The 13,061-nt window shown below is 37.3% G+C and overlaps 1 protein-coding gene across 1 annotated transcript in view; it reads left to right on the top strand.

The window, feature by feature from the left end:
* Positions 1-412: 412 nt before the first annotated feature.
* Positions 413-13,061, top strand: part of LOC149070707 (FERM, ARHGEF and pleckstrin domain-containing protein 2-like) — a 69,557-nt gene continuing 56,908 nt past the window's right edge. Inside the window, exons 1-7 of the mRNA XM_089248558.1 lie at positions 413-628; positions 4,484-4,633; positions 6,398-6,502; positions 9,060-9,184; positions 11,589-11,686; positions 11,797-11,920; positions 12,426-12,513. Of these exons, the coding sequence (XP_089104684.1) occupies positions 4,490-4,633; positions 6,398-6,502; positions 9,060-9,184; positions 11,589-11,686; positions 11,797-11,920; positions 12,426-12,513 (684 nt within the window). The 5' untranslated portion in view covers positions 413-628; positions 4,484-4,489. The remainder of the gene's footprint in view (positions 629-4,483; positions 4,634-6,397; positions 6,503-9,059; positions 9,185-11,588; positions 11,687-11,796; positions 11,921-12,425; positions 12,514-13,061) is intronic.

The following is a 13,061-nucleotide window of genomic DNA, read 5'->3' as shown; positions in this document are numbered from 1 at the left end:
GTGCAAAATACGGGAAAAACCGGGACACTTTTGCTAAAAAGTCGGGACAGCCAAAAAAACAGAAAATACCGGGACTGTCCCGGGAAATACGGGACGTATGGTCACCCTAGTCATAAGCTTACTTCTGATTCCCAAATAATGTGCCGTGGCTCCCTAGGTGGGTTTCCTCTATCAGAAAAGAGGAAGAGGAGTGTTTTTTATTTTTGATAAAATATGGTCAGTACATTTTTGTCCCGTATTCTTCACTGTTCCTCTCGAGACATGACGTCATCGTTCCGCAACGAATCCCAACTCACGTGAGGTGTTCCGCCACGTAGAACCGTAGACAGCTCCTCCTCATCCCACCAACCACAACCATTGTCTTAAATGTTCGCTCATTGGTCATTACGTCACTGACGTAGCTACTGTTGAAGCTTTCGAGAGACTATTATTGTATTATTAGTATATTGTTATTGTTGTTTTTTTTCTTCTTTTCTTTCCCATCCTAATAACTGGAGGATAAGGAGCACTTCCTTGTTAATAATAATAAAAAGAAATATTGAGATATTATACATGTGTCCGATGATGAGGGAGGTGTGGCCCAATTAAAGAAATTGCAGTTGGAAAATTTGAAGTTTTTTAATATCATGTATGATGAATTTCATAATTTTTTATTTTCTCACTATCTTATATGATATGAGTTTCATTTCTTATAAGTATTTTTACAGGTGGTTTGGAGATTACCACCGAATTCGTGATTAGATAAGTATTTGAATGAGATAAATGTAATGATGAAATGGTAAGATATTGTACTCTCATGATCCATGTACTGAATGAATTTAATTTATTGTGTGCTAGAATCTTTTCTACATCGTGATGGAATCTATCTAGAAATGTTGATAAATGTAGATTAATTTGTTTCAGTGCTGATGATGAGGCTTTGATGAGTGATATTAAAGGGGGGGGGGAACTTTTTCAGGCACTGCACCTGTGTTATAAAACATTTGTAGGTACTATATTCACTATTAATATGTTACTGTATGCAAGACAGAGGTGGATTTAAGGTTTTGCGGCTTGTGGGCCACATAAATTTTGCCTCCCTTCTCCCATTCTAGACAGATCTTCTTCTTGACCACTCGTTTCCCAAATCCGCTTCCCTGCGCTGTAACCCACTTGGCCGCCACTGTGGTGGTCGAGTGGTCATAATGACAGACTTGCATCGCAGGGACCTGGGTTCGAGCCCCACCGTCACCACAGTGGTGGTCGGCTGAAGTTGGTTTTCTGTGGTTCCCAACTTCAAGGCGCAAATTTGAGCCGATCTCCCCGTTAAAATGTCTCGCCACAGAGAGCAACAGTCCTACAAACAGTACAAATATTCAGTCATTACACATCACTCACTTCACTTCTGAGATATAGATGGCAGCACTGAAAAATCATAGACAACACTAGATACGCACTCAGACTGTTAGGTACACATACTTACACTTCCGGCACAACTCACTAGGTAGTAAATTGCCCATGGTGATAGACCTGAGTTGTGCTCGGATTTAAAAAAAAAAACACTTGGCCCCTGTTCTTATAAACACGTATTTGTGTCTACGTCGTTCACAAGCTTGCATATGCTTGTGCTCACTCACATGCTCGCACCTTTTCCAGGTCATTCTTTTGGGTTCCTAACTTTGGGGCGTTAATGCGGGCTGATCTCAACTGGCCTACAACAGCACAATTATTCAATCGTTACACTTAACTCATAGCTAGCCAAAATGATTGCTGATGGCAGCATTACGCAGAAACAAGCTTCACGTCAGGTTCACAACATGTACCAGTTTATTAGAAGTTCTGCTGAGGAATGTGGACAAGGTGCATGTGTGATTTAATAGTAGGTCACTATTTTGGTTATTCACATAATTTCACACGTTCTAGGACTCTCTTTTGCTCACTAACGTGTTCACACACGCTTTTGGCCATTAACATGCATGCACACACACTGTAGGTCATACTTTTGATCACTCACAGATCCGATTCCTCCCTTTTTAGGTCTTTTGTTCATTCACTCGCTTGCACACTATTTTTTTCACTCAAATGCTTGCAAAATCTCTAGGTCACTCACTCTCTAACGCAGCCATCTTCAACCTGTTGCTCACAAGCACAATAGTGCTCAGTGCTCGTGTCCAATTTCCTGCTCCTGAGCACTTCATACACACTTCAATTAAACACCATGTAAAAATTGCATTTAAGAATTACAATTCTGCAGATTTCAGGTATGAGCACGTCGAAGTTGCCAAAGCACAGCATCTGCTGTTGGTGAGTACACAATATTCTAGAGCAAGCTAGGTCATGGTTAGAATATCATCTGCCCTGCTTAGAAGCAACTCGGTTTCTTATATTCTGGGGATTTTGACGGTGAATAGTCAAAGTGTGTAAACGTGCAGAAAAAACACAAAAACTCATATCAATGAAGAGACGTATGTTTCAGGGTGGGAAAAAATTTCCCCAGAAAAAAAGAATAATTTTGGAAACCTGAAAAGGAAGGGAAAAGTCCAGTTTTCCAAAACTTAGAAGGACGCTTAAAATGACAAAAAAGGATGACATTTGGTAACCTTACGTGCAACACTAGCTATGCACTCAAACTATTAGGTACACAAACACATACATCTGGCATTCATACTCCAACTCGTTCTGTAGCAAATTACCCATGGCGATAGGATCAGAGTTGTGCTTGGTTGGAAAGGAAAACCAAAGTTATTCCAAAATTACTTGAATTGCCATATTACAGGAGAGCAGTTAAAAAAAAAACTACATAAACCTGTATATATAGACATGTTCAAGGCCTGATTTCCGCATGGACCAGTAGGGGCTCTCAATGATTTTGTGGCGCAAAAATTTAAAAACACATTCACTAACTAAGGAAACAGCTTTGACCTTTCGTTTCATGCTACAAAAAAAACCACATCACTAAGATCACGGCTCAAAGGAGTAAAGCTCTTTGCATACAGCTGTGCGACAGATCTTTAATCCTGTTAACTTTGGGCTGCAGAAGGCGCCAACTGAAGGGGAGGGGAAATTTTTTTATCACCAAAATATTATTCGCTTACCCTTGAAAAATGTCCAGACCCAACCCTGGCTGTGCACAGAAGCACTGTACTTTTTGCTTTGTCCCAGGGCCTGCTAATATCAAAGTTGGATCACTGGACATGTAGTAACATGTTTTCCTCATCTATACGCAAAGGAAGCCAGCCTGAAAATGCCAGGTTGCTGGACTGGATTATAGTGGTATTAGTATTTCACATTTTAATTTTTTACTACAAAAGACTCAGATCATTGGTTAATTCCTAAGCCAAGCCTCTTCAAATAGTAAAATAAATGGTAAAATTGCGGTATAAAAAGAATTAAAAAAAACCAATTATATACATACATCCCCTAGTATGTACATCTAGTTTGTGTCAAGTAGGCAGGCCCGTCATTTAAGGGGGCAGTGCCTTCCCCCCCCCCCCGCGGCTTTTGAAAATACATTACAAATGGTATATATATACAAATATATATATATGCGTACCTTTAGTACATGCTCTTTGCCCCCCCCCCCCCGGAAAAAGTTGAAATGATGGTCCTGCAAGTAGGGTCCATAAAAAAAATGTATTTGAAAGTACAGTAGTGCCTAGCTAACTATCCGTCCCTTTATTTACCTGTAACTCTCAGTAGACCAGGTTCGTCTTAAGAGGATCATGAGCCCTGGGCCAAGTGATTTTTCTGATGCACTACCAGGCAGATTTTAGAATTTCAACCAGATCTCATTTTTATAAGGTCCCTCCCCCACCTCCCGGGCCGTGCTCGGGTGAGTCCATGCCTTAAGATGGCACTGCAGTGGAAACGTTGTTGCTGTTTTTCTTTTGTGATAATTCTTTTCCTTTGTGATGGGGAAATGTTTGTCACTAAAATTTTATAACCAAGTGGAAATAAAGGCAAAGATACGACAACACTGCATTTGAGTGGTAGTCCTTAATACAAGTGCTGGCATAAGACCATAAAGCCCACCATACAACGTGCTGGCCTAACTCAGGGCTTTACAATTCCCAGGTTCCCATGGCAACTAGAAAGTTGTCATTGGTACCTTAAATCTTCTGAATATGATTGCTAAATTGCAATCTAGTTATGTCACAAAATTTTCCGATTCCATTTCAGTGGCTCTTTTAACATTGGAAATGGCCAAGTCCCACAAAAAATGAAGGAACATTATTTAGGTCGGTTTTTTCTTCATCGAAAACTGTGTTTGGCTTCTAAATAATTTGGCTGGCACTTAAATTTTTCTTTTCAATTTGTTATCAAGCCCTGGTTTTATTTCCGGCCTATGGCAATCGTGGCAATAGCTAAACATGCATCGATAGAAGTAAAATCCTTATCAATAATTTTACCTGGGGGGTTTTCTCTCTTCCCCAAAGAATTTGTCACATGATTTTCACTAGCTAGTCTCTATAAATAACATTGATTTTTTTTCTTCCGTTTTCAGTAAAAAATGTCTTCACAGCAGGAGCAAGACCAATCAAAGATGGGTGGTGAAAAAGATGCTGTCACTCAAGCAGATAGCACGAAGACGAAGAAAGTTATGAATATAAAAGTGGTATTTCTTGATAACTCCAATCACGTATTCCAGATGCAGGTAAGAATTCACATTTTGTTTTCTGATATTACACTGTTTTTTTATGTAAGTAATCCCTGATTGATGTGATATGAAATCAACAAAAATGTGATCAACATACAGGACAGCATTGATTATCTGAAACGATTGCGGACTGAATGTCCGTATAACCAATTATTCTCGAAAGAAAATTGTGCCAGTGTCATAGGAGCGATGTGAAACGAACTGTATAGATACATAACCACGAAACTGTATAGATTTTGTATTGCATGCCTTACAAATTATGCAGAGAACTGACTAGCCTAGTTTGACAAGTTCAAAATGGCCATTAAAGTAGGCCTACAGTTTAGGAAAAGAAGTCCAAAATTTTCTTTTGCTTCAGAGCTGAGACTCGTTTTTTGTTGTTGCTAAATCTTACAAACATTTTAAAGACAGCAATTGGACAGCATCATTCTTCTTGTTGTTCCAACCACTTCATATCCATCTCAAGGCAGTGAATTTGCTGACTAAAACGCTTTCAGTCAAGGGCGTAGCGAGGGGGGAGACTTCGGGGTCTGGTCCCCCCCCCCCATCCCGAAAATGTGAAAAAAGGGAAAAAGATGGCAGAATTTATTGTTCTATCACTTTGGTTCCCCCCCCCCCCGCCAACAAATTTTCTGGCTACACCCTTGCTTTCAGTTAACCGATGTTTCGGTTGATCAGATTTCGGATAATCTATGCTCTGCTGTGATATATTTTTCATGCCTTACCTGGTATTAAGCATATACTAATTGCATCCATACATAGAAAATTTTAGGTGTCAAATAACAATAACATAGAATCAACAATCAATAACAATCATTTAAGCACTTAGCATTCGTCAAGCCGTCCTTTAAACTTTATTGTACCACTCAAATTAGACCATTTAATTATAGAATATGTCTGTAGAGCATATCCCTTCTCAACCATAGACCTACAAGCAAAATGTGACCCTCTGACTGTCCTCATATGGCCTTCAAAATTTTTTTTTCTTCAAATTTTAGTCGCATGAAAATTAAATTATCGTTCTTACAAGTGCTATTCCTCTCCTGTTTTTATATGATTAATCCTTTAACGATCATGGACGAGATACCTAACTAATGAAGAAATTCATTCCAGCTCTCGGTTTTTTTTATCTCTTTCTAGTTATCCCGTTATTAAGCATTATTGTAACCCTATGAATGGATGTTGTTATTCCTCCCTGTTCTCTTTCTGCAGCGGATTTTTAGTTATTCCCCCCCCCCCCATACATATATCTTTCTACTATATATTAGGGCTTGGTGAATCGAGAAAAAAAATTTAGGCACTAAACAAATGTTTTAGGAGCCAAGCGTATTTCTTTTGACTGAGCTAGTAATCACCCACATAGAGAACGTTTTAGGTACCAATATCAACTTTTTAGTCACTATGGTAACTTGGCACTTGGGATTTGTCAAGCCTTGCAAAAAATACAGTGTATAAGAGACAGAATACACTAGGAAGAGTGAGAAAAAGAATGTCAGGGCGAAAGAGAAAACAACTGTACTGTTCCCCTCCCCCCCCCTCCACTTCTAACTTGCAAACAGGAAACCAGTTTTAAGAAAGGGTGACATGCAGTTTAGATCTTTCAGAATCTGTGATGTTTAACATTGATAATACTTGTATAGGAATGTTATTTTTCAAACTGGAGGAAAAATAATGTTTGCAACTGAAATTTCACAAATTCGCTATTGTGTTATTAATTATTTATAAATTCACTATTATAATGACTTGTTAACATCTTTGTAGAGCAAAGTGCTGGGCCGTATGTTTTTCGACAAAGTTTGCAAGTTCCTGAATCTTCTAGAATCTGATTATTTTGGTTTGGAATATGAAGATGATTCTCATACAAAAGTAAGAAAATGCATTAGCCATTTTAAAATTTTTTCTTACGCCGCAACTGACTTTAAAAAATTTAATAATTTCTGATATTCCATAAGGAGAAGCTGCAAAGCATAAGAACTTCAACTTATATGCCGTCTTTTGACTGACAGTATGTCCCTCTGCTTTAAAAGTTTCCCATTTAAACTATGACGAGCCCAGGTATCTTGTAAAGTGTATTTCTCATTTAGAATATTTTTGTCTAGACACCTTACTTTGTGTTGGCTAGTAACTGGAGTGGTTTATCTGTATCGTGAAAGGTTTCATAAGACTGAAAGATAATCGCATCCATATCAATGTGCTGTAAAGATTTTGGCGTTCTACTAAAGATTAGGGGAAAATCCTTTTTTTTCTACATAAAACAAAAAAACGAAGTTTTGAAGAGTGTTTAGTGGTAGTTTATTTCCGCTATGAAATTTTAAATTTGAATATAGGATCGTAAATTGCACTGTTGAAAAAGATGGCCACATCCATATCTTGAAAATTTTAGTCTTTTTTTTCTATGGGATCATGTAGTACCTCCTCCTAACCAGATCATCACCTGCCGCTCTGCCTCAACGAATATATATAAGCAAGTAGTCGAAGAAGATGTGGGCCATACTGTAAAAGGATCCTATAGCTGTTGTTTGAATTTGAAATTCTAACTTAATCAAATTTTTGCAGAAATGTTGAAAGAGTATACAGGACCGGTCCTAGAAATTTTGACACCTGAGGTGAATAATTTTTTTGCCTCTCCTTGGATACGACTATCCGAAAAGAGTTATTTTTCATCATGTCTATTACCCTAATACAATGGTTCCCAAAGTGTGGGTTGTTGCCCTCTGAGAAGAGGTGGATCACACTGAGAATCTAAAGCAGTGGTTCTAAAACATTTTTTGTCCGCGGCCTCCTTTGCCATGACAACATTTATCTGCGCCTTCCCAAAATAGTCTAAAAACACTTCAAAGCACTGAATGGTCCTTGGTAAAGATTGGTGACATTCGTAGGAGCCATGGCACACATTTTGAGAAACACTGGTCTAATCCCGTAGAAAATACATTGACAATAAATAACCCCAAAAATTTAAGCTGTTCTTTGTCTGAAACAAACTTGGCACTAATATAGTGTCTGTGTTTTTGGCGATATTTTTGGCTAAGGGGAAATAAGTTGGACCAAAACAAGCAAAATATAATAATGTATAAATATATATATTGAAGCATTGGGAAGACCGCTGAAGAAAAATGACATGAAGCTAGCGGTTTTTTAGCTAGAGCCTATCTCTAGTAGGTATGGTGTTGGCAGAAAAAGGCATTTGTTGGAAGATGAACAAGGAATCCAAACTTGCTGAAGTATTTGGCCAAAAGGCAAGTCAACTGGAAAAATATTGATAAAGAGTGAAAAGATCATCAAAAAAAAACATCTTTGCAAAGAAGAGAAAGAAACTAATTTTGCAGAAACCAGCTTCTAGAGACTTGAACTTAAGGAACCAGATGCATCCAAATTCCCATCACGTATGTGATTTTGAACCTTCCTGAAGGATGGATGCAACTAGAAAAGTCTGGTATGTCCTCCCTGTCTGTAGAGACCGGTGGCACTTTTTTGGAAGTGCAGGAAAGGAGGTGTATTGAGATGAATCTATCATTGAATAGCAAAGAGTTGAACAGCATTTCAAAAGTATTGTATTTGCTTGCGTTTTTTTACCCACTTGTGCTTTCCCGCAAAATGATTTTGACGTGTGAAAATCTGCAAGATTGGAAACACCATCATAACTAATCTGTCATAAAAAAAAATGCTACCCTAGGCGGCTGCCTCGTCGCCTCATGCCTAGAGCCGGCCCTGAGAGTATATGAAGATATATCGTATTTTAACCAGTCAACTGTCCAATTAATTTCTCCGAGCGTTACCCGCAGTGCCCACTTTTTTTTTAAGATGCGCACGCTTTTTCCCTTTTTTTTCTTTTCTTGGAAGTTTGAAATATTAAAATATTTTTTTATAGCTTGAATGTGTCGAGACATAATATGACACCCCAAAAGTGGGGAGGGGCGGTCATAATGTCCTGTGACTAAAAGAAATACTGTTGATGGATTTATGTGGAACCATAGTAGTTGAACCTTTACTAAAAGATAATAGAATTATAATAGATTCTTCACTTTGTAATATCCGAATTTGCAATACATTGTTCCTGTGTAAAGTTATTTAAAGATTAGAAAAGTTTTCGTTTCAACGAGATTTTTGCTATATTGGCATTCGACTGTAGTTGCATCCCTGCTCACCAACTTGTACTTTCATGGCAAGTTCATTGATCCACTCTTTTCTTGCAATTGAAGGGGGCAGATTAAATTGTTTTTCAGCTCCATAAAGTGGAATTTTAAAGTGTTATAAATAACATCATAGTGTTATTTCCTATGTTAATTTTGCTTTTGTTAATTTTATTTATTTTCATTAAGCAAAAGAGATGCAAAATTCTCTGTGAAGATGCAATCATTGTATAGTTATTTGTAGTAACCTTTTAAAAATTTTCTTGTTTGTAAATCTACCTTTTGATTTCTAGTACTGGCTGGATGGTTTGAAACCCCTTTGTCGACAAGTTGGGTTGACAACCGCAACTCCTACATTCCACTTCTGCGTAAAATTCTACACCCCAGATCCCGTGCAGCTTGAGGATGAGTTCACAAGGTTAGTATGAGGGTTGTGTCTGATAAGTAATTAAAAAAAAAAAAATGTTTTTATTTTTTGGGAGAAGTTATTCTTTATTTCTCAATGTTGTTTTCCTCAAGCTCTGTACGTTTTCTCCAGAAATGTCCCTATTTCTTAATTCTGCCAGGTAAAAAAAAATTGGAAATAGTTATTTCAGCTGCAATTGAGTCTTCATTTCATGAAAATAATTTTTCAGTAATCTAAACTTTCAAGTTCAGGAACTGGAAACAGACACATGGAGCCAAATCCGGAATATATGATGAAGATATCAATGCAAACCTGATTCGTACCGTTACGCTATTTCAACAGTGGTTTGCAAGATTAGGCTTTTTTTTAAATGAGAAACTGAACTTTTTTATATGCCTATTGTATCCTCAGCTAGTTAAGGAAGGCTGCAATGTCTTTACCCAGCGCATCACCCTATTGATGTGTTATATAAAGAAACAAAAGTTTTGTCTACAGTGTATTAGCACTCATCTGGTTTGCAATAAGACCTGAGTTCGATTGCTAGAGGGGGACAGAAACCTTTTCTTTTCAAAAGTTCATATGAGCATGATATCCATCGAGTCTATTCTCTAATATATTGCGGGCCCAGAAACAATATCCAGGGGTCTGTCCAGACTTTTTGCACAGGGTCCTGTTTTTGTGAAAATGTACCTTATTTTTGTGAAAACGTTCAAAATAGCAGTGAAAGTAATACTAATTAAACAGCAACCTCATTTTCCTATTTTATTTCATTTTTATTATCATTTTCCTAGTTTTTGATGCACTCACAGCTTGTTTGTGTTTCTGGCTATATATATGCTTGTTGACACATCGTGTTGGGTGATCATCAAATTGCACCCCCTTGGTCAATCCAGGGTCCCTTATCAAAAAATGTAGAACATATTTTGCAAAGAAAGCCAGATGCAGAAATGCTGTAACATAGCCAACTGTGAAGCTTCTCAAAACGTGCGATGTTCAACAAATTCGGTACTTTTAGACCCATTTTTCTAGCTTCTGTAGATGAAATTTTCTTAAAATCCGGCTCTACCGACGAATTCGTAGCATCTTTCAGCGCTTCCGATAAATCAGCAATGTCTTCCGACGAATCGGCAATGTCTTTCGAAGAATCCGAAATGTCTTTCAGCGCTTCTGATAAATCGGTAATGTCTTTAGGCGCCTCCGATAAATCGGTAATGTATCGCGCCGTTTCCAGGGTTTCGACAGCGTGGTTCGAAACCGATGAAGGAAGCAATGTTTCAGTAATTTTTTCCGGGTTAGCACAATTGGAATTATCTGTATCTGACGTCTTTTTGGTGACGTTTTCAGATCCTCGTTTAAAAAACGATGTTATGGAGCTGCATCCCCTAACGTCAGTTGGCCGTATTTTTTTAATGTAGTAATCACTATTCCTTGAATTTCCACCTGTTGGTGGTCGACCACGCTTCATATTAAATTTTCAAAAATGAAAGCGCAATACAGGAAAAAAAACGTGCACAAAAAATCCAATTCTACAATTGTTGATGATTGTTGTTGTGATTCAAAGACCATTTGAGGAGAAGTGCGGGGCTGAAGCGTTTGTATAATGGCATAGGTTGCGCGATAAAATATCGGACGCGGTCAATCCGTGGTCAACCAGCGGGATGTCCTAACCAGAAGACTAGAAACAAGGAAAGCCCTCTCAAGGTCACGCTCTTTCTCCGATCGCCTTTTCAAGGTCATGTTTTCCGGTATCCAACCAACAACTTCTATAGATAAGATTACTCATCTATGGGGGAGGGGGTGGTGGTGTTGGGCCAACAATACATGCTTAAAAAAAAAGATCAATGGCTTTCTATTACAACTAGGGTCATAACTGATAAGAATTTTGTCGCACAGCAGTCGCAAAAGTTCGTTTTTTACGACGTAATTTTCATGAAGGGTTCGTTTTCTGGAATTTTGTGATGGATCCGTTTATTATCCTCCAAATTTTGTGAAACATCCTTTTTTTTAGCCCCGGAATTTTGTGAAGGGTCCGTTTTTTAGCCCCGGAATTTTGTGAAGGGTCCGTTTTTTAGCCCCAGAATTTTGTGAAGGGTCCGTTTTTTAGCCCCGGAATTTTGTGAAGGGTCCGTTTTCCGGACCCAAATTCCGGCTGGACAGACCCCTGATATCTCTCTGCAATTTTTGCCTTATTACATGTCATTTCATCATGCTCTATTCCCTGTTTGTTTATATATCTTAAGTTGGTTATAGTGGGGTTTGACTTCACTGTTATGAAATTTGAATTATGATATTGAAGATGTGAAGTTTATGGCTTAAACATGCCTATGTTATGCTGAAATCATGATCTTCAAGCACAATTGTTTAAAGCATTATTTATAAACTTGGTTTTTTTTTTACTGTTTTACTGTTATTACAGGTACTTATTCAGCTTGCAGATTAAAAGGGATTTATCCTTTGGTTTCTTGCAGTGTAACGATAATACAACTGCCGTTATGATTTCATACGTTGTGCAGGGTATGTTCTTTCAAAAATAATAATGATAATTTAAATTAGTTCTTAAACTCTTCTTATAGTTATTGAAAACCTTTCAAATGATGCATTTGAATTTTAATCTTTTCCTTCAGCTGAATTCGGTGATTATGATTCAAAAGATTTCCCTGATCACTCGTACCTATCTGCTCAGAAATTTGTGCCTCATCAAGATGCTGAACTGGAAAAAAAAGTTATGGAGAATCATAAAAAACACATGTGAGTAAATTAAAGGTTGCCATTGTCATGGCGGTTTGAAAAAAAGTCTGATTTTATGCAAAAAAGAAAAAAGGGGAATTTCTTTGAGAACAGGAGAATTTTGTTATATATTATTGTATTATTGGCAAGAAAGATGGGGGGGGGGGGTGTATTAGAGTGTATAGAACTAAATTTTTCAAATCCATGATATGATGGGAGCAATATAATATATAGAATATTTTCATGCTGTATTTTAATGAATTTGAATGGACTGGAACAATCAGTTTGTGACATCAAAAGTTAGTAAATATGGGAAAGAAACTAAAAAAAAATGTTGTGTTGTTCAGGACCAGAGGACTAGTTAATAAAAACATGTCTAGTAGTTCTGGAAATCTATCTACCATTGTATGTAGCCTTATAATCCCCATCATACTTTTGCAGCTGTATAACAGGGTTCTATCTTACTTGCAAATTCAATTTTTAATGTGTTTACAACATTCAGTTTTTTTTTCTCTGTCACATATAGTAACCAAACACCAGCAGAAGCAGAATTAAATCTTTTGGAGACGGCCAGACGATGTGAACTTTATGGTATAAAGATGACAGCTGCAAAGGTTAGTTGTCGCAAAGTGCTTTCATCATAAATTAATCTTTTGATATGATTGTTGATCGTATAAGTAAGAAATCAGGATCTGTTTCATCACTTAATTCCAAAATTTCCCAAATTTTGAAGAACCAAAATCGAACCATAGTTTGTAAAAAGTCTGTAGCATATATTATGCTCTGTGTATATGTTTGTCTCTTCTATCATGATTACAAAGTTATTTTTGTTGGTAAGAATTACTGTTTTGTATGATGTTAAATGATTATTCTCTCATTGTAATTTCATCATAAATTCCTTGCACTGAATCCATAAGATTCAGTCAAATAGAAGCCCGTAGTAGTACTCGTTCAAGTAGATTTATTAATAGGATCATATAGCATAGCTGCCAAGTCTCCCGAATTTTAGCTTCATCGCTCGACCTCCCGAAAAGTTCTTAAATCTCCCGAATTTTTACAAAAATCACAAAAAAATCCCTAATTGTCCCTCAAAATTCCCTACTTCATTAAAAAAAATCCCTGCTTATGAAAATCCCTAAGGAATTTTTTGTGGGGCATGAAG

The sequence above is a fragment of the Pholcus phalangioides genome, unplaced genomic scaffold (assembly GCF_987345545.1).
Source record: "Pholcus phalangioides strain wild (caught in Gottingen) unplaced genomic scaffold, Ppha-v1.0 ptg000020l_1, whole genome shotgun sequence".
Lineage (NCBI taxonomy): Eukaryota > Metazoa > Arthropoda > Arachnida > Araneae > Pholcidae > Pholcus > Pholcus phalangioides.
Note: the sequence above shows the minus strand (reverse complement) of the source record. Positions and strands in the feature narration are given on the sequence as shown.